Source organism: Mercenaria mercenaria, chromosome 5 (genome assembly GCF_021730395.1).
Source record: "Mercenaria mercenaria strain notata chromosome 5, MADL_Memer_1, whole genome shotgun sequence".
NCBI lineage: Eukaryota > Metazoa > Mollusca > Bivalvia > Venerida > Veneridae > Mercenaria > Mercenaria mercenaria.
This window is the reverse complement of record NC_069365.1, coordinates 39447495-39470274: the sequence shown is the minus strand read 5'-3', so window position 1 is coordinate 39470274 and position 22780 is coordinate 39447495. Positions and strand designations below refer to the sequence as shown.

Here is a 22780-nt window from a genome sequence, read left to right as displayed (position 1 = left end):
TGCAAGTTTGATTAAAGTTGATTGCAAAATGTGGTCTCTATCATGCTCACAAGCCAAAAATATAAAATTTTGGCCCTTTAAGGGGCCATTACTCTGGGATTTGACCAGTTTTCGAAAGGAACTGAGATATTATGCCAATACAAGTTGTGTGCAAGTTTGATTAAAGTTGATTGCAAAATGTGGTCTCTATCATGTTCACAAGCCAACAATAGCAAATTTTGACCCTTTAAGGGGCCATAACTCTGGAACACGTGATTGGATCTGGCCAGTTTTCAAACACAATACAAGTTGTGAGCAAGTTTGATTAAAGTTGATTGCAAAATGTGGTCTCTATCGTGTTCACAAGCCAAAAATAGCAAATTTTGGCCCTATAAGGGACCATAACTCTGGAACCCATCATTGGATCTGGCCAGTTTTCGAAAGGAACCGAGATATTATGCCAATACAAGTTATGTGCAAGTTTGATTAAAATTGATTGCAAAATTGGTCTCTATCGTGTTCACAAAAAATTGTGGACGGACGGACGAAGGGCGATCACAAAAGTTCACCCTGTCACTACGCGACAGGCGAGCTAAAAAACACAAAAGAGTTCATCTACTGACCACAGGCAATCATTCTGTGAAGCTGGATGACTGTAAGCCAAGCTATAGTAGTTTGATGTAATTTGACTCTTACATAACTGAGCCCCAGAACAACAGTAATTATCTGCAATTGTGATCTGAGCAACACAATATAATCCATTTTCTTCAAAGTGGGACCTAATTACAACAAAAATTCTTCCTGGCTTTCCATCAGATTTATTTATGAGAATATACATCAGGCTATCACATACAACAGTTCACTGGTCTCATTCAAAATATATCAATCAAGATAAAATGATTTAAATGGGAAAAAATGCAAATTCTAAGACAAAAGTGACATTGTATAGTGCTTTGTAGTTCATACAAACTAACAAAATTTCTTGATCTTCATGAGTTTTCCATGACAATTTTACATGCTGACAAAAAAGGTTAAAAAAAAAATCAATGCTTCCAGTTACCAGAAACAGTGTAATGGTGCAACATTCAAATAATTGCTATAAAAAAATATTAAAACACTATTTATTCATAATATTTATTATATGGATAGTTTTTTATCATTTGCTTTCAAAATAATAAAAATCTTGAGAAGTACCATAAACAATAGCAAACAAAAAGATACCAGTAATTAGACTGAAAAACGAGCTGTCCATAAGACAGCGCGCTCCACTATTTGGGGATTTGACAGTAAAATGAATATATGTTTCAATAAGAGACCTCTACTTTAAAAAGGAAGATACACCAAGGGGCATAATTCTGTCAAGAACACATATTAGAGTTATTGGGATTGTTACCACACATGCAGATGATGATGGTAAAGATATATTTTGAGTTTCCAGTCATTATCTTATATAGTACCAAAGTTACGTCCAGAAAACGAAGTTTATTAAAAAATTTAAGTATAAAAGGGGCATAATTTGGTCAAAAATACAAATCAGAGTTATGGGGATTGTTACCACACATGTAGATGATGATGATGATAAAGATACATTTTAAGTTTCAAGTCTTTATCTTATATTGCATTAAAGTTATATCCAGAAAGCGAAGATTGCAAAAAAACTTTAAGTACAAAAGGGGCATAATTCTGTCAACAAGAGCTGTCACTAATGGTGACAAATGCCCCCGCAGCGCCTTGACCTTTGACCTGGTGACCCCAAAGTCAATAGGGGCCGTGTACTCAATAAGTACTATTAGCATGTGAAGTTTGAAGGTCCTGGGTGCAGTGGTTCGCGAGTAAAGTGCCTTCATGCAAAAAGTTAATGTTGAAAGTTAACGTTGTGACAAGCTAATGGACGGACAATTGAAAACTAATATGCCTCCCTTCGGGGGCATAAAAATACAATTAGAGTTATGGGGTTTGTAACCACACATGTAGATGGTGATGGTAAAAATGTATTTTGAGTTTCCAGTCATTATCTTATATAGTACCAAAGTTATGTCCAGAAAAAGAAGTTTGTTAAAAAATTTAAGTATAAAAGGGGCATAATTTGGTCAAAAATACAAATCAGAGTTATGGGGATTCTTATCACACATGCAGATGATGATTATAAAGAAATATTTTTAATTTCAAGTCATTATCTTTTAAAGTACCTAAGATATGTCTAAAAACGAAGCTTTCGAAAAATTTTAACATGAAAATAATTCCAAGTATAACAACTTTGTGACATTGACCTTGGGTATAATTGGCCCAGCCTCTGCACATACTTTGTTTGCATGCTGGACAATGTTTATGTGAACATACAGTAAGATATAAGCAATAGTAATAAAGATATGACAGAAAAACAAAGGTTGCCAAAAAACTTTAACCTTAAAAATAACCTTAGTGTAACACCTTGGTGACCTTGACCTTTTGGTATAATGGGCCCCAGCCCCTGTACATACTTTGTTTGTATGGTGGACAATGTTTATGTTAAGTTACAGTAAGATATAAGCAATAGTAACAAAGATATGATGAAAAACAAAGGTTGGCGAAAAAATTTAACCTTTAAAACTAGAGATGCTTTTGAGAAAAGCGCATGTCTCCCACAACTGCCTAATCATCTAAATAGTAAGTCAGTCTGTGCTTTCTTGGACCCAAAATGTACCCTATACTACTTGTGCATGCGCTTTCTTGCACCCAAAACGTACCCTATACTACTAATAAAAGTAGTATAGGGTACAGCTTGGGTGCACGAAAGCGCATGCGCTCCGAGGATTTTTCGGTAATTCAAGGGCCATAATTCCTAAGTGCCTGGGCCGATTTGGCTAGTTATCGATCTTGGCCAAGGTCTTATGGTCAGACATATTTTGTTCAAGTTTGGTGAAGATCGGGTGAGAAATGTTTGACTTAGAGTGCGGACAAGCTTTGCGACAGACAGACTGACACACAGACTGGAGTAAATCAATATGTCTCCCACACTACTGTGTGGTGGGAGACACAATAACCTAAGTATAACACCTTGGTGACCTTGACCTTGGGTATAATGGGCCGAATAGTGGAGCTAATGATTGAGATTTACAAAAATAGCCAAGTTTTACGAACAAGAATCATAATAATCTGCTGCACTGAAATATAGCCAACTATTAAATGTGCAAAATTCTAACAAAAAAAAAAACTGAATGGTAAAATAATTGCATATAGATAAAATAAGAAGTATAAAAGATTAATTTGCCAAGCACAATTTACAGAAAAGAAGCCTCAAAAAAATTTGACCAGCAGTGTCCAATAAAAGCTTTTAGGGTGCAGCGTTTTAAGCGGGTAAGTAGGGAGGACAACAAACAAACATATTTTTAATTTTGGCCTTACTGTCAAAAGAAAAAACAGCTTTTGTTGAAAGATGTTATGAAATAGTCTCAAGTGATAATGCCCAAGTTCAGTTTGACTGAAGTTGATTCTGAACAGTCTTAGGAAGGAACTGGAGAAAACTTTCTTCACTAATGAAAATAATTTACACTATTTGTGACATTGTATCCGACAGATCACTTGTCCCAAAACAGTAGAGTCACTTTTTTCAGACAACGTTTTTTTCATTTCTATACATGTTCACAGCCACTTCATTCTGGCATATTACATGTAGGAAACATTGTATAAGCTAGAAATTGCTTTTGAAAAAAAAAGTGCATGGCTTACCACAATGTAAATGGCAGGATAAATGGATATGAATTATCTGGGCACAGCACAAACACATGTTTATAGCGGAAGATAAACATAAATGTGAAGCAGTACAATGTCTGTGATACAAATCAATGTTTGGGGAAAACAGAAAGGGAAATCATTACAAGTAAACAGGACATTGTATGCAACCACAACTTATCAATTACACTAAAAACAGCCACAGTTGCCTGGTATCTCACATGAGTACTTTTGCTCTTGATTCAAGGTCAAATTTGTAAAGACCCTACGTAATAACAACACACATATCAATTCACATACTTAGTATGGTATATGTATGTATAATAATATAAGAGTTATACTGCATCCCAATGTTACATGGAAATTATTACTAAATCAAGAGCATGTAAGTTGACAATCAATAATCTGATCTAACCAGTACCCTCACTTCATACAGCTTTTATAAGTACACACGTGTAGATATGACACGGGATTTGTTTAAAAATAAAGGGTGCTAAAGTGTACATAATGAAATACTGAATTCATGGGCACATAACTCTCAATCTACTATATTGATTATGACCTATAATCAAACTTGAAAGAGATCTTATTGGTATACACATTCTTTGTAGGATAGTTTAAGAAAACAAGAGGACCATGATGGTCCTGAATCGCTCACCTCTTCCCACATGACCCAGTTTTGAGTATGACGTTGTTTTTTCTATTATTTGACATAGTGACCTAGTTTTTGAGCTCATGTGACCCAGTTTTGAACTTGACCTAGATATTATCAAGATAAAAATTCTGACCAATTTTCATGAAGATCCATTGAAAAATATGGTCTCTAGAGAGGTCACAAGGTTTTTCTATTATTTGACCAATGAACCTAGTTTTCGAAGGTACGTGACCCTGTTTTGAACTTTACCTAGATATCATCAAGGTGAACATTCTCACTAATTTTCATGAAGATATCATAAAAAATATGTCCTCTAGAGAGGTCACAAGGTTTTTCTATTTTTATACCTACTGACCTAGTTTTTGACCGCACGTGACACAGTTTCGAAACTGATCTAGATATCATCAAGGTGAACATTCAGATCAATTTTCATGAAGATCCATTGAAAAATATGGCCTCTAGAGAGGTCAAAAGATTTAAATAATTTTAGACCTACTGACTTAGTTTTTGACCGCAGTTGACCCAGTTTCAAATTTGACCTAGATAACATCAAGATGAACATTCAGACCAACTTTCATACAGATCCCATGAAAAGTATGGCCTCTAGAGAAGTCACAAGGTTTTTTTATTATTTGACCTTCTGACCTAGTTTTTTATGGCACGTGACCAAGTTTCAAATTTGACCTAGATATCATCAAGGTGAACATTCTGACCAATTTTTATGGAGATCCATTCACAAGTATGGCCTCTAGAGAGGTCACAAGGTTTTTCTATTTTTAGACCTACTGACCTAGTTTTTGACCGCACATGACCCTGTTTCAAACTTGACATAGACATCATCAAGATGAACATTCAGACCAATTTTCATACAGATCCAATGAAAAATATGGCCTTTAGAGAGGTCACAAGGTTTTTCTATTATTTGACCTACTGACCTAGTTTTTGATGGCACGTGACCCACTTTCAAACTTCACCTAGATATCATCAAGATGAACATTCAGATTAACTTTCATACAGATCCCATGAAAAATATGGCCTCTAGAGAGGTCACAAGGTTTTTCTATTATTTGACCTACTGACCTAGTTTTTGACGGCACGTGACCCACTTTCGAACTTGACCTAGATATCATCAAGGTGAACGTTCTGACCAATTTTCATGAAGATGTCATGAAATAAATGGCCTCTAGAGAGGTCACGAGGTTTTTCTATTTTTAGACCTACTGACCTAGTTTTTGACATCACGTGACCCAGTTTCGAACTTGACCTAGATATCATCAAGATGAACATTCAGACCACATTTCATACAGATCCCATGAAAAATATGGCCTTTAGAGAGGTCACAACGTTTTTCTATTATTTGACCTACTGACCTAGTTTTTGATGGCACGTGACCGAGTTTCGAACTTGACCTAGATATCATCAAGGTGAACGTTCTGACCAATTTTCATGAAGATCTTGTGAAATATATGGCCTCTAGAGAGGTCACAAGGTTTTTCTATTTTTAGACCTACTGACCTAGTTTTTGATGGCACGTGACCCAGTTTCGAACTTTATCTAGATATCATCAAGGTGAACATTCTGACCAATTTTCATGAAGATCTTGTGAAATATATGGCCTCTAGAGAGGTCACAAGGTTTTTCTATTTTTAGACCTACTGACCTAGTTTTTGACCGCACGTGACCCAGTTTCGAACTTGACCTAGGTATCATCAAGATGAACATTCTGACCAATTTTCATAAAGATCCCATGAAAAATGTGACCTCTAGAGTGGTCACAAGCAAAAGTCTACGGACGCACGCACGGACGCACGAACGGACGGACAACGGACGACGGACACCGCACGATCACAAAAGCTCACCTTGTCACTTTGTGACAGGTGAGCTAAAAAGCTGCTCCAGTACAATATATGTAAAATATGGCATTTTTGATCAATCAAGAGCACATAATGAAGTTTATACTCAAACAACAAACTTTATAAACAAGAGCTGTCCTTAAGACAGCACGCTCAACTTTTCTCAGTGCTTGACTCTTGAATTAGAGCTTTGCCAGTAAATAGTTTAAGCCAAAATTCAAACAGAGTTATGGGGATTGTTCTGCTGGTGTAGATGTTGATAGTAAATAACTATTTTTAGTTTTCAAGTCAAAAGCTTTGATAGTAACAGATATATTGGACTTTAAAAAAAAAAAATTAAGTTAAAAAGGGGCATTACTCTGTCAAAATTCAAACCAGAGTTATGGGGATTGTTTCTCCTTCTGTAGACTTTGATAGTAAATAACTTTTAAGTTTCAAGTCAATAGCTTTGACAGTAACAGAGATATTTGACTTTATTAAAAACTTTAACCAACGGCGATGGCGTCACCGGGGCGAGTGCAATAGCTCTACTTTTTCTTCGAAAAGTCGAGCTAAAAATTACATGTAAATCTGGCCTTGGTAATTAGCTTTCCTACAAAGTTGTAATCTGTCACCACATTCACCAAGAACATTCATCTCTTCTGGAGATCGAACCAGCGACCTCTATTAGTAGTTACCTGTTTTTTTCTACTGTTCTTCCCAGGTGGGCAAAGATCAAAAATCAATGTACAATCAATTAACAAATATAAAGAGGATGTAGAGAATAATTCATAGATACATGAATATAACGCAACTGAAAAAATGCCCATTTTGCCGATAGGATAAATTCATATTCAGAATACTGAAGTTTACATTAAATTTTTGTCAAATGTATAATAAATGGAAAAGCACTGTCTCCCATATACATCAAATATACTGAGATGTCAAATTAAAAATAAAGTAAGTTCTAGGTCAATAACACAACAACCTATTTACAAATACGTTCCTTCTTTTAACAAACGAACAGTCAATAAAACAATTGTCAAATGCATTCAACCTCTATGAATAAAAATACAACCATCATCTCTTACAAAACCAAAGTGCTCAACACTTCAGGTCGCTGAAATAAAAAGAAAAAAAGCTTTGCCATTGAATCATAATATTAAATTATCACACATGTCACTCACGCTTAAAACACCCAATCTCTTTCACAGAGCTGCCTTTCCTTACTCTTACATTCATCTGTCAATGATTAAGGAGTAATATATACTAATAACTATGGCACATTACTGGCTGACAACACTAATTTACAATCTAATTTTCCAAACTGCCTTTGCCTTTTAAAGACTCAAAATATCTATTCAGAATTTTGAATACAAAATAGAACTTGGATGTTAGCATTATGGCTGTCAATGTTAATCTCGATGATACAGTCAAGTCAAAGATATATATCGATACAGAAATCCGGAATATTGACTCAATAAAAACAAAAGCTCGTAGAACACGAAATGTCCCCCTTGATGCATTCAGTAACTGCACAAGGAACAGAAATTTTTCGGTCACTGTGCACTGCACGCTTGATGTACTGACCTCAAATCAATAAGTGACCTTCGTATCAAATGTGACCTTAGACCAAAGCATTCTCTAGCTATTTGGCAAAAAAAGTTCTACTGTTCTGGTTTGTTTGTTTGTTTTGGGTTTAACGCCATTTTTCAACAGTATTTCAGTTATGTAACGGCGGGCAGTTAACCTAACCAGTTTTCCTGGATTCTGTACCAGTACAAACCTGTTCTCCGCAAGGAACTGCCAACTTCCCTCATGAATCAGAGGTGGAGGACTAATGATGTCAGACACGATGTCGTTTATCAAATAGTCACAGAGAACATACGCCCCGCCCGAGGATCGAACTCACGATCCTGCGATCCGTAGACCAACGCTCTTACCTACTGAGCTAAGCGACCTTGACCTCTGACCTACTGACTTCAAAATCAATAGGGGTTATCTGCTGGTCATGTTCAGCCTCCTTACTAAGTTTCGTGATCCTAAGCCCAAGTGTTCTCAAGTTACCGTCTGGAAATGGTTTAACTTTTCTGGGTCACTGTGACCTTGACCTCTGACATACTGTCCTCACAATCAATAGAGGTCATCTCCTGGTTATGACAAACCTCCCAATTAACTTTCATGATCCTAGACCCAAGCATTCTTGAGTTATCATCCAGAAACCGTTTAACTGTTTGGGGTCATTGTGACCTTGACCTTTGACCTACTGATCTCAAAATCAATAGGGGTCATCTGCTGGTCATGACCAACCTCCCTATTAACTTTCATGATCCTAGGCCCAAGTGTTCTGAGTTATCATCCAGAAACGGATTGGTCTACGGACCGACCGACATCTGCAAAACAATATACTCCTCCTTCGAAGGGGAGCACAAAAATAAAACTGAAGAAAAATTGCCAGATAACTGAAAAATATTTCCCTTAAACAATCAAAAGAAAATGCCAAATAAGCAATATATTCTTTGCATTTGTTTCGACTCGTATTTCTTTTCCTAGCCTATATTCTACATAAGAGTGTTCCTGCTAAATTAATTTATTGTTGATATTTTTCAGCTGATACAGAATCTGTTGATCAATAACAGACCCAACGTGATAGGTAAGAATGACAACTCTATATGAGAGATTGGAAAACACTATTCACTGTATCACGTTTCAAAAACTTTGTCAGCCTTCGGTTCAAAACCAATAGATTCATTCTCAATGTTCAGTTCTGACACAAAATTGTCGAAGTCTTTCATATTAGTTTCAAAACTTTCAAGCTGTGTTGTTAACTGTTCTAGAGCTTCTGGAACAGATTGCTCCTCATCACAGATAGTAAGTGCAGGCGCACTCTGACATTCTCTATAAAACTTGCCCAGATCACTGTTTGCATCAGCCCCTGCAAATGGAGTTTTCTGAAAGAGGAAGAGACAATGTTTGAAAGGCATCTACAAACAGGCACCTATAAGAGAAAACATGATTGCTACATGACAAATGAAAATAAATCAAATCAACTATAACTAATGCAAGAATTAAAGAATTCTTACTGTTTAGCAACGATATTATTTATTTATTTTATGCTAACTAATGAAATACTGTATTCTATCAGTTAAATATTTTCATATCTCATCACTCACACTGTGAAAGTATGAAATCTATATTTTCACACTGTGAGAGATATGCTCAACCCTCTCCTTACATTGTGTATGAATTTTAAATTAATTTCTTAAAACAGGATGAAAATTGTAGTCGCACTTTGTTCTTTATAGTATATTTCTCGATTCAAATTATTTTACTTAATGAGAATTTCATACCATTATGCAGCAAAAAATAAAACAAAATGAAACTTTATGTTGCATGCGTCTTTATAACGTCACAGCACGTCTGACATCATGTCTGTTTACACGCGTCTGTTTCCCGCGCTGAGATTAAAATAGTTGCAAAATGCACATCTGAACGTAATTGAGCATAAAATAAAAAATAAATTTGTTTTTCGTGAATATGGAATACATCTCACCTCGAAGTGAGAAAATTTTCACATTTTCACTCATTCGTGAAAATATTTCAAAAATATTTTGAAATTTTCTCACTTCTCAGTGAGATATATTCCATATTCACTCAAGACAAACAAATATCCTCTATGTATTCGACACAATATAACACAGTAAGAATTTAAGAAGGAAGATAAATGTGATAGCAAACTGTAACAAACTTACTGGGAATCACAGGGCCTGTTTTGTAAGAATAAGTTAAAGTAAGTTCACAAAAAAAATCTAAAGTAACGTATTGGAAATAATTAGCAAAACACATAACTGGATAAAACACACCTGTCACAATTATCAGCCCATCCCAGTTAGTTTAGTAGGTTAAACACATATGTACATGTATGAATTGTGAGGTTGCATATATTTGATCCTGGACAGTTCATAACATACTCTATGATGACTTGACAGAATGGTGTCTGAAGTCATTTAGAGAAGTTTGTCAGTTACTGTATTGAAGCAAATAACTTAAAACTTGTGCAAGGCCCTGAACACTAGGTTAACTAACCATCAGCACATAACTGAAATAACGTTGAAAACAGCGTTTACCTCAATAACACAATAAGCAACAAGGCCCTTTGAACAAAAGTAAGGTGAATAAATGAAAAGACAGTTTAAGACACCTACCAACTCCACCATAACAAAGTCATCTGGAGCTGAAATCTGACTGCTCGTACTTGTCTTAGACTCGCTCAGTGCTGACTCACTTGTGTCACGTGAACTTTCTGTTTTTGTGCTTGAAGTACCTTTAGATGCCTCTAACTTGGTATTGTCTGTTTTCTCTTTGTCTTGTCTGGAAAATAAGTAGTTTAAGATTTGTCAGAGCATTCGTAAAAAGAAGTATTATGAAGACAGCTTGTACAATATCTCTGTTAAGGAAATCAATTTGAAGAACATACAAGCAGGAAAGCATTACCATACGGACTACTGCGTATCAATTTTTCACAAAATTTCCTCAAATAAAAAGAAATCATAAGCTAGCATCCCAGCCTTCAGTCCTTACACATCTTTCTTGTGACATCTTAATGACCAAAATCTACCTGTTGTGGATGTGACTGGGAAGGCAATGTGTTTGCTGTCTGTAAAATGCAAAATTAGAGTATCCAAGTGAATTCAAGACAAAACCTATGTATACATACCTATCGAGTTTGACCTGTTGTAGAAGGGACAGGAATGGAACATCATCTGTATCACTATGTTTGTTGTCTGTAAAATGCTGAACAAACGCACCCACTCTATGGCAATCTTGGTATGTGAAAGGTTTCTCCGGAGCACTGAAATCAGCAAATAATTTCTTTTAGAATAAACTAACTGACTTTAACCTCACTGCAAAGCTTGAAAATTAATACAAACCATGCATAATTCTTTTAAAAATCCACAACTGTTGACAACTGTTGTGCAAGAAGTCATGATCATGTCACGGCTGGATTCCAACTTGCAACTCATAAAGAATGCTGCTGCTCTCTTTGTATTAAAGGAATAATCTTGTGAATTTTACATCTTTATTTGCAAAATGCAGCCAAAAATAGTGCACCATTCTGTTGAAAAATTTCAACTTTTGAAGATGTGTTAAAAACTATATCAATCAATTTCAAAACAAAAAATTAAAATTTAACACAGATATTCCACATACGATAACTCTATACTCATATTTTCTAAATGTTAAAGCGGCATGCCTCCAGATTGTTCGACAAAAAAAATTTTTTTTTAGATATCTTGAAATAAATGCTATATTTCTTAAGAAGGCTTTAAAAATTATTGACAAATTTTATGTTACAGAAACACACGAGACTTTGTTGTTTTTACTACTTTTTACGATGAAAATCGAAAAGCGCTGGTCACGCTTTTACTCCAGGTAAACTGTCTCTATTATAAATATCTATATTTGGAAGTCATTATTCGCTACTTCAGCTATAGCGCTATTGGTTATGACGACAGGATTATTGCCGTGGCGGTCCGGGGTTGGATTCCCGACGCGGTCATCTTTTTTTCTTGATTTGGAATTTTAAAAATATTTTAGAAACAAAAATTCATATTCTAATGTTCATAATATGACCAAAACTTCAATTTGAAAGAAAGATTATTTTTTACACAAATCTGGAGGCATGCTGCTTTAAGAATATGCTCACCTTTGTGGCCTCAAATCATCAGGAAACTTGTCTGTTACTGGAGAGCTACCCTGCAAATTTATCTTGATTGGCTGTGACTGGTGGTGGGAGGCAGGGCTTCCCTTTGTTCTCAGGGACTCACCACAAGGACTTGTAGAGAATGTAGTTGTGCAAGATTCTTCACTCTGCCCTGTGTCTGAATCACAAGTACTTTGCCTGCAAAACAAGGAAACTTTAATGCAGGGTCAAACCAGACAAAGCATAAATCCTTTAAAGCTTTAACAAAGCACAAAATACTAACTTTTGTGAAATACAATCCGAGGACTTCTGCAAACTGCCAAGTCTTAAAGAAATTGGATCATACTTTGTAAAGGTACTGGGTACTTTTAGCTTGAGTGTTACTTTGACACCAGGTTGCCTCTTTGGTTGACAAATACAAATGTGATTCCAAAACCAAAATTCACTGTCAGCAGTTTTTTAATTGATCTGAAATCTAAAACATGTTATCCCTACAGTCTCTCCATTATCATTTAAACTAAACACTAGCACATTCCTGTATCCATCTACCTGCAAAGTATAATTATATTTCAAAGAATACAAATTTACGCTACTATGTTTCAACAATTTTATAGAACCTGTTATCTTTAGAGGCATCCTGTAAGACAATTTTTGGCAATTTTTTTTTACAGCTTTTAACTTATGAATAAAATGTAGAATACTGACAGATCAACTCAATAAAGAAGTTGATCATTACCTTCTGTAACCTGATGAACAAGGTTTTGGTGTGGTTGGTCTAACTGGACTATTGTCTTGTTTAAAGTGGTCATCCTTCACCTCGAAAGGCACCTCTTTTGTTGTGTTCTGTGGAGATAGCAAGAGCTTTGTTCTGTAGCCTAGATGAATTCCGATGGTCCCATATGGCGTTGGTACAGAGCCAACTTTTGATTTTTGATAGCTTTCCCCAAGAATGTAAAACTGAGGTTCCCCAAGATAAATTCTGTAACAGATTATATAGTCACTGCTTCCTTGCCTACGAGATAGTCTGTATGCTGGTGTAACTCTCGACACATTCAGCAACGATTTTAATGCAATGCTCATTCTAGAATAACCAGTCTGTGACATTTTAGCACTAATATCATACTGGTTTGTATCTAAATTTATGTACCAAAGTTCAAGCACCATTGTATCACCCTCGGCTGTTCGTAGAGAGATCTCAACACACACGTTCTGTGCAAGTGTTGTGGTCTGGTTTGACACAACCTTTTTGGCTTCAGTGTGAACTTCATTGTTGTCAGTTATTGCTATGTTGAACTGAAAAGGAGAAAACATTCTAAATTACAATTAAGAACTCACTGAGCATATTTATAAGCAATGCATTGTTTAAAAAAATCTCTAACTTTAAACTTTTGAAAATAAGTACCGGGTTTTAGATAATGCAAACTGTAACTAACCAAGAACTCAATGTCCTCATTAACCAACCTTTAGAGGACTATCACATTTTCAAACTGGATTAGAAATGTACTGCTTTTCATGACAACTTGAATATACTAAAGATGTCATGTTCCACTCAACCACTGATCTTCTTAAAGTAAGCAGGACAGCTTACATTGAAAAACAAGAGGACAATGATGGTCCTGAATCGCTCACCTATCCCCACATGACCCAGTGTTGAACTGAGTATGACGTTGTTATTTCTATTATTTGACATAGTGACCTAGTTTTTGAGCACATGTGACCTAGATATCATCAAGATCAAAAATTCTGACCAATTTTCATGAAGATCCATTGAAAAATATGACCTCTAGAGAGGTCACAAGGTTTTTCTATTATTTGACCTAATGACCTAGTTTTTGAAGGCATGTGACCCACTTTTTAATTTGACCTAGATATCATCAAGGTGAACATTCTCACCAATTTTCATGAAGATCTCATGAAAAATATGGCCTCTAGAGAGGTCACAAGGTTTTTCTATTTTTAGACCTACTGACCTAGTTTTTGAACGCACATGACCCAGTTACGAACTTGACCTAGATATCATCAAGATGAACACTCTCACCAATCTTCATGAAGATCCATTGAGAAATATGGCCTCTATAGACGTCACAAGGCTTTTCTATTTTTAGACCTACAGACCTAGTTTTTGACCAAACGTGACCCAGTTTCAAACTTGACCTAGATATCATCAAGATGAACATTCTGATCAATTTTCATGAAGATCTCTTGAAAAATATGGACTCTAGAGAGGTCACAAGGTTTTTCTATTTTTAGATCTACTGACCTAGTTATTGACCGCATGTGACACAGTTTCAAATCTGATCTAGATATCATCAAGGTGAACATTCTGACTAATTTTCATAAAGATCTCATGAAAAATATGGCCTCTAGAGAGGTCACAAAGTTTTTCTATTTTCAAACCTACTGACCTAGTTTTTGACCGCATGTGACCCAGTTTCAAATTTGACCTAGATATCATCAAGGTGAATATTCTAACTAATTTTCATGAAGATCCATTGAGAAATATGGCCTCTAGAGAGGTCACAAAGTTTTTCTATTTTTAGACCTACTGACCTAGTTTTTGACCCCACGTGACCCAGTTTAGAACTTGACCTAGATATCATCAAGATGAACACTCTGACCAATTTTCATGAAGATCCATTGAGAAATATGGCCTCTACAGAGGTCACAAGGTTTTTCTATTTTTAGACCTACTGACCTAGTTTTTGATCCCGAGTGACCCAGTTTCGAAACTGACCTAAATATCATCAAGGTGAACATTCTCACCAATTTTCATGAAGATCTCATGAAAAATATGGCCTCTAGAGAGGTCACAAGGTTTTTCTATTTTTAGACCTACTGACCTAGTTTTTGACCGTACGTGACCCAGTTTCGAACTTGACCACATATCATCAAGTTGAACACTCTCACCAATTTTCATGAAGATCCGTTGAGAAATATGGCCTCTAGAGAGGTCACAAAGTTTTTCTATTTTTAGACCTACTGACCTAGTTTTTGACCGCAGTGACCCAGTTTCGATACTGACCTAGATATCATCAAGGTGAACATTCTGACCAATTTTCATGAAGATCCATTGAGAAATATGGCCTCTAGAGAGGTCACAAAGATATTCTATTTTTAAACCTACTGACCTAGTTTTTGACCGCATGTGACCCAGTTTCGAACTTGACCTAGATATCATCAAGGTGAACATTCTGACCAATCTTCATGAAGATTTCAAGAAAAATATGGCCTCTAGAGAGGTCACAAGGTTTTTCTATTTTTAGACCTACTGACCTAGTTTTTGACCGCATGTGACCCAGTTTGAACTTGACCTAGATATCATCAAGATGAACATTCTGATCAATTTTCATGATGATCTCTTGAAAAATATGGACTCTAGAGAGGTCACAAGGTTTTTCTATTTTTAGATCTACTGACCTGGTTATTGACCGCATGTGACCCAGTTTCGAACTTGATCTAGATATCATCAAGATGAACATTCTGACCAATTTTCATGAAGATCCATTGAGAAATATGGCCTCTACAGGTCACAAAGTTTTTCTATTTTTAGACCTACTGACCTAGTTTTTGACCCCAGGTGACCCAGTTTCGAACTTGACCTAGATATCATCAAGATGAACATTCTGACCAATTTTCATGAAGATCCATTGAGAAATATGGCCTCTATAGAGGTCACAAGGTTTTTCTATTTTAGACCTACTGACCTAGTTTTTGACCGCATGTGACCCAGTTTCGAACTTGACCTAGATATCATCAAGTTGAACATTCTGACTAATCTTCATGAAGATCTCATGAAAAATATGGCCTCTAGAGAGGTCACAAGGTTTTTCTATTTTTAGACCTACTGACCTAGTTTTTGACCGCATGTGACCCAGTTTCAAACTTGACCTAGATATCATCAAGATGAACATTCTGACCAACTTTCATAATGATCCCATGAAAAATGTGACCTCTAGAGTGGTCACAAGCAAAAGTTTTCGCACGCACGCACGGACGACAGATGCCACGCGATCACAAAAGCTCACCTGTCACAAAGTCACCAGGAATTTAACTGACCAGTCAAAGAACTGCATTTTCAAGTATTTGCTAGTTTCCACTAGTGTAAAACAAAGCATTTTTACAATGAACATATAAAATGATTTTAGAAACAAGAGCCGTCACTATTAGTGACAAATGCCCAAAAAGCGTGCCCAATAGGTTATATGGCGCCAAACAGGACTACAAATTTTGGTTTCATATCTCATTTACATCGAAATAAAAACATGAGGTAAACCCACCTTTGTGGGCATAAAAATAACTCACTATTTCAGAAATCAAATTTGGTATTCTTAAATATACATGCCCTCCAGAATGCTACAAGGTACAAAATTTCATTTAAAACATTATAATTATGGATGTATACTTAACCGACACTATCTTTTACTTTGTAATGGACTAATGGTTGCATCCATTAAGTTAATTTGTGTTTAAACCCTATTTGGTTACATAACCAGAGCTGCACTGCTACATCTGCATATTGACCCTCCTATGAAAATGATGTCATGCAAAAATTCATAGCACATGGTTATTTTTCAATGAAATAAATATTTCAGTGTAAAACTAAAAGGCCAGTCTGAGGCATTTATTTCATTTGATGAAATTAGTGCGACAGATTTCATGCACAATTTCTGGCTAGGTTTCCAAACTGGGTTATTTCATCTCTGAGAGCCGTAATCCATATAAGCCATCTTGTATTCTTAAGGTAACTTCCGCCTTTTGTATAGGCACACCCTCTGAAGAGGTAGTTTTTCCTTTCTTTTTATATGAACTGTGCTCACTAAGTGCTATTATTTACAAGAGCACACTACGTGTATATGTACAAGTGTCTGACAGATGCAGACTTGTTGAAAAACAGATATTGAGATACAAAGGAATCCGGGTACCAGACCCTAGCTCTTTTTTAATAGACCCCTTGGCTCTTTAACGTGCCCGGTGTATAGCACCAATACACGCGAGGATTGCCTGGGTTTCTGACCAGTAGTCCAGTACACCTCTAGTTGGGTGGGAAACACTGAAAAGCATTTCTGAATCTGTCGGGGATTGAACCCCAGACCTCTGATTGGAAAGCCAGCATGCAAACCATTGAGCTAATCCGTCCACCCATAAAATCTCTGATTCTGAAGCTGAAATTTTTTAGCTTATCATAATCCACATCATGCACTAATCAGGTCCCAGAAAAGTCACAAATTAGCTATATAGCTAAATCTAGCTTTTTATAGCTAGAATTAGCTATAAAACCAATAACAACTAGAAAATGCTTTTGTAAAAAAGCGCATGTCTCCCCAAATGCAAAGTCCTATAGGCAAGAAGTCAATAGGGGTCAGGAGCGAAAGTCAAAGAGACACTGATGGTTGGCTGCAATAGGGATCATCAGGGCTTTTTCACCCTATCTCACGGGGCCGATATTCGGCCCCATTCCCAATGCCAAAAATGCTCTATTTTTCCCAATCTGGAGCAAAAAATTCCCAATCCAATGAAAAATTTCCCAACTGAAATCAATTACTTTCTGTTTTTCAATAATAATTCTTGCACAATTAGTTTTGTTTGCCAAGTAAATTAAACAAAATGTTGGAAAAACCAACTCGTTTCTATTTTTAGTAACGTGACCGTCTGCAACCTCGGCAAAAAATAATTACAAGATTTTGCTGAAGAAATGTGTGATTTGTATACAAAAACCTCTCAAAATGCATAAAAACACAAATATTAATTGAATAAAGTACCCAAAACATGTTGACAGGTAGTTCTTATACCATTAAAATCAATTGTCACATATTTTCGCGACCCAGTTTTTACACTCGATAATACAGGCACTTTGCCATTCTACTTTTTGGATAATTTCAGTTATAACTTTGTTGAAAACAAACTAAACAAAAATTATTGCATGACAAATCAATAGTTACTGTATTTTTAGGCAATATTGGAACACAATCCTGAAAAAAATTCTCAAAATTTCACAAGGGGATACTGTCTACCAGTAAAATTTGAAACTGAAGATTTAAACTAATCATATATTAATTAAAAACTCACTTAATTTGTCAGTATATTTTCCCAAATTTGACAATTTACCGCATTAAAAATTCCCAATATGACCAGGGGCCTTTTTCCCAAAACCCCCTGAAAAAGCCCTGATCATCTACTTGGCATGTCCAGTCATCCCACTAAATTTCAACACTCTGGGCCTAGTGGTTCTCAAGTCACTGTTCAGGCTCCTGTGACCTTGACCTTTGATCAAGTGACCTCAAAATAAATAGGGGTCATCTACTCTGAATGTCCAATCATCCTATTAAGTTTCAACACTGTAGGTCAAGTGGTTCTCAAGTTATTTCCAAAAAATGATTTTACATGAACAGGCCACTTTGACCTTTAATTGACTGACTCCAAAATCAATAGGGGTCATCTACTCTGCATGTTCAATCATCCTATGAAGTTTCAACATTCTGGGTCAAGTGGTTCTCAAGTTATTGATCGGAACTGGTTATCAATGTTCAGGCCCCTGTGACCTTGACCTTTAACGGAGTGACCCCAAAAACAATTGGGGTCATTTACTCTGTATGAACAATCATCCTACGAAGTTTCAACATTCTGGGTTGAGAGGTTCTCAAGTTATTGATTGGAAATGGTTTTCCATGTTCAGGCCCCTGTGGCCTTGACCTTTAATAGAGTGACCCCAAAATAGTTAGGGGTCATCTACTCTGCATGACCAATCATCCTATGAAGTTTCATCATTCTGGGTCAAGTGGTTCTCAAGTTACTGACCATAAATGGTTTTCAATGTTCAGGCCCCTGTGGCCTTGACCTTTCACAGAGTGACCCCAAAATCGTTAGGGGTCATCTACTCTGCATGACCAATCATCTTATTAAGTTTCAACATTCTGGGTCAAGTGGTTCTCAAGTTACTGACCGGAAATGGTTTTCAATGTTCAGGCCCCTGTGACCTTGACCTTTAATGGAGTGACCCCAAAATCGATAGGGGTCATCTACTTTGCATGTACAATCATCCTATGAAGTTTCAACATTCTTGGTGAAGTGGTTCTCCAGTTATTGATCGGAAATGGTTTTCAATGTTCAGGCCCCTGTGACCTTGACCTTTGACGGAGTGACCCCAAAATCATTAGGGGTTATCTACTCTTCATGACCAATCATCCTATGAAGTTTCAACATTCTGGGTCAAGTGGTTCTCTAGTTATTGATCGGAAATGGTTTTCAATGTTCAGGCCCCTGTGACCTTGACCTTTGACGGAGTGACCCCAAAATCATTAGGGGTCATCTACTCTTCATGACCAATCATCCTATGAAGTTTCAACATTCTGGATCAAGTGGTTCTCTAGTTATTGATCGGAAATGGTTTTCAATGTTCAGGCCCCTGTGACCTTGACCTTTGACGGAGTGACCCCAAAATCAATTGGGGTCATCAACTCTTCATGACCAATGATCCTATGAAGTTTCAACACTCTGGGTCAAGTGGTTCTCTAGTTATTGATCGGAAATGGTTTTCAATGTTCAGGCCCCTGTGACCTTGACCTTTGACGGAGTGACCCCAAAAACAATAGGGGTCATCTACTCCAGCAGCCCTACAACCCTATAAAGTTTGAAGGTTCTAGGTCATATGGTTCTCCAGTTATTGCTCGAAAATGAAGTGTGACGTACGGACGGACAGACGGACGGACGGACAGGGCAAAAACAATATGTCTCCAGGGGGGAGACATAATAATGCAAAATATGTCAAAATCAAATGCAAAATGGTCACAATTGCGCCCAAATGGATTACAAGAAGATTTTTCAAGAAAGACAATAGCACAAAATTAAGGTCTTTATAGTCACATTTTCAATAAATGCAGCAGTATTTTGCGATAAATCATTATTGAATATTTCACTTGTGATAATCGTCGTAGTATAAGACAAATCTATAAAAGATTTATCGCAGAAATTCGCAACATGTACGGAAACTAAAACTGCCTAGATCTCTAGTCTAAATAATGAGACCTCGGGCAGACCGATTTTACATTTTGATATTTTACGTTGTCTACCTAGAGGTCTCAACCAGAAACAATCAAAACTGTGGTGGAAACTGTGGTCAATTGAAATTACGATTTATCAGTAGTCACGATTTTTCTTTAGCCCTAACTGCTTACCTGTTGTTTTAAATCATAAATAGTAAATAAAAAACATAAGAACAGGACATATTTATCAAGAATTTCTGTTGTAAAAAATTTAAACCTCTAACGTTTCAATCGTCTTCATGTAATGGCGGTCGGAGGCGTGACCAATGAAAACGCTTCGTGTAGTAATGTGTTTACCGGTGATCGGCCATTTTCCAATATGTAGTACACTCGTGTTAAACCTTGGCAATTTTTTAACTGCCATAGTTTGAATTTTTCTCAAAAAATCTCGGTAATATATACATCATTGAAAAGGAAAAATTACAGGCTTTCTATGTATGTATTTCTTTTTTTTATCCGTTGCATTATTATAACATAATTCCCGCCCAACGGATTCCACTGGGTGTTACTTACGCAAAGAAGAGGACAGTGCTACCACATTCTTTACCTTTTCTGGTTTGTACTCGGAGGCGGATATCGACAAGTCAAAATAATATAACGATATTCAACTCTCGAGTACAATTATTTGGACTACCTAGATCTCCATACTTTGTGATTGTCTTTTGTCTCATAAACCATTTGAATGGGAAAATAACTATTTTATATTTGATATTGACATATTTTGAAAAACATTAATTGGTTTTATAGCTATTTCTAGCTATATAGCTAATTTGTGGTTTTTTTGGGACCTGCTAATAACTTGAACTTACCCAATCTGCTCCAGAAGAGAAAGGCTTTGATTTTGTCTTGATCTTCTCTCCTAGCCTTGACTGAACTATAATCTGAATACTTTTGTATACAAAGAATTTGGTAAACTTATCAAAGTCTTTCCTATCCTGTGCATTTGACTTCGCTGTCATTTTGCAAAAGTGGGTCAACTTTGTTTACAATTTACATAGCTTTCAGACGCTCCTCATAACGTAACTCATTGAAACTTTGTTGATTAGTAAAGGATACGCTGATTTTTTGTTCAGTTATTTAATATATATGCAAATCTATCATTTCAGACGCTGATAAATCAGCAATAAATGCTTCTACTTTGTTTTCCATCATGTTTTTCTTCTTCGTCCTAGAAACCGGAAGTACGTTGAACGTGGGGATTGGAGTATTTTCTGTTCTATACCGTTCTAAACCGTACAATCATAAAAATGACATATTGGCGGGAAGTCAAGCCAAGTGAATTACGTTACGTCGTTGCAGGAATGTAAAGTATAAACTTATCCTAAACCTAACATTTTATATTGCGTGTCTGCAAAAAGAGTTATTGAAATTCCTAATGTCACAAGCAAAATACATGATTGTATCGCCGAGCACGTGAGCACGTGCCCAGCCAAAGAGCTACATTTCTCAAGTCGGCTCACCCAATAACTTCTGCTGACAAAAAGGCGGTATAAGGTAATATATATATGCTCACCAGTTAATTATTAAGTTAGTTGGGGACATAACTAGGGAGTTGAGAATATGTATGCAAATCTTGAGGGGCGCATGCCCGCCCTCCCCTGCCACGTCTGTGGTATACTGAGTTGCGTTTGGACCATTGTTATTTTTATTTCTGAACCCCATACCTCAAAGTCGAAATCACGAAACTACGATGATGAAAGTCGAAAAGACGATGGTAAAGAAAAAGTCAAAATCATGATGGTGAAAACTCGAAACTATGATGGTAAAAGCCACAATGACAAAAACTCGATATCATTTTGCGTTTTCACCATCGTAATTTCATGCTTTCGTTATTGTCCTGTCGACTTTTGTCATCATAGTTTCGGCTTTCAACACCCTAGTTTCAACTTTCATCGAAAGATGAAAGCACGATGATGAAAGTCAAAAGCTTGTTAATGAAAGTCGAAACCACAATAGTGAAAGTCAAAAGTTCGATGGTGAAAGCCGAAACCATTGATGATGAAAACAAGAAACACGATGGTAAAAATGCGAAATTATATCGTGTTTTCATCAACATCATGTTTCATGTCATGATGATTTTGACTTCCACCATCATAGTTTCGTGTTTTTGCCATCGTGATTTCAACTTTCACCATTGTGGAAATTCATCTTTTATCTTCATAGTTTCTTGATTTTAACTTTCAACGTAAGGGGTTCATGAATAAAAATTTCAATGGTCCAAACAGTAGTAGTGTAGCAATCTTTAAGCATTTTCACAATAAAGTTTGCATGGGCAGATTTTAACTATCAAATACCAGCAAATCCTAGAAAATTTATTTCTAAAATGTTGCTAACAGAAGAAAATATTTCTGTACATTACAAACTCTTCTAAATGCTTATAATGTATTAGAATGTAGAAAAATCACCCCTGAGGCAGTAATTATATAAATGTTTTCATTGATACCGGTATTCAGAATCTAAAGATATTTAAGAATGGTTTAAAGGCCTTCAGTATTTTTATTGTAATTAAAATAACTATGAGTTTGAGAGAAGAATTGCCAATCTTGGGGAAATTTCAAGCAAGGTAGGCAAGAATAACGAATGGTTGTTAATCATGATTTCATGGGGGATTCCCCACTTCCATTTCACAAAGCTGTTTATTTCATATATATAAGGGAGTTGTCTTGTAAATAAGATATTGTTTTCTGCACTTTACATTGGCATTATTTTTTAAATGAAAATAGATTTAACCCTACAATGCCCAACAGTACTAACACATGAAGCTAATTAAATTTTGTTTCTCACTGGCAAACCATCTGGTACGAGTGAAACCTTTGCCATGCTAGAAAAATTACTGTTAGGGAGCATGTAAGTTGTTCAA

General features: G+C 36.2%; 2 protein-coding genes across 2 annotated transcripts in view; one reads left to right on the top strand and one right to left on the bottom strand.

Moving 5' to 3' along the window:
- Positions 1 to 781: 781 nt before the first annotated feature.
- Positions 782 to 21106, bottom strand: LOC123556944 (autophagy-related protein 13-like). Its single transcript, XM_045348051.2, has 6 exons — positions 20730 to 21106; positions 12618 to 13174; positions 11885 to 12079; positions 10895 to 11029; positions 10383 to 10548; positions 782 to 9128 (listed from the first exon to the last, which is right to left on the bottom strand). The coding sequence occupies exons 1-6, from the start codon at positions 20877 to 20879 to the stop codon at positions 8880 to 8882; spliced, it is 1452 nt and encodes a 483-aa protein (XP_045203986.2). The 5' UTR covers positions 20880 to 21106; the 3' UTR covers positions 782 to 8879.
- A 102-nt stretch (positions 21107 to 21208) lies between these two features.
- The window catches only part of LOC123556943 (tripartite motif-containing protein 2-like), a 79934-nt gene continuing 78362 nt past the window's right edge, over positions 21209 to 22780 (top strand). The window contains exon 1 of the mRNA XM_045348046.2: positions 21209 to 21414. The gene's annotated coding sequence lies outside the window, so the exon portion shown is untranslated. The remainder of the gene's footprint in view (positions 21415 to 22780) is intronic.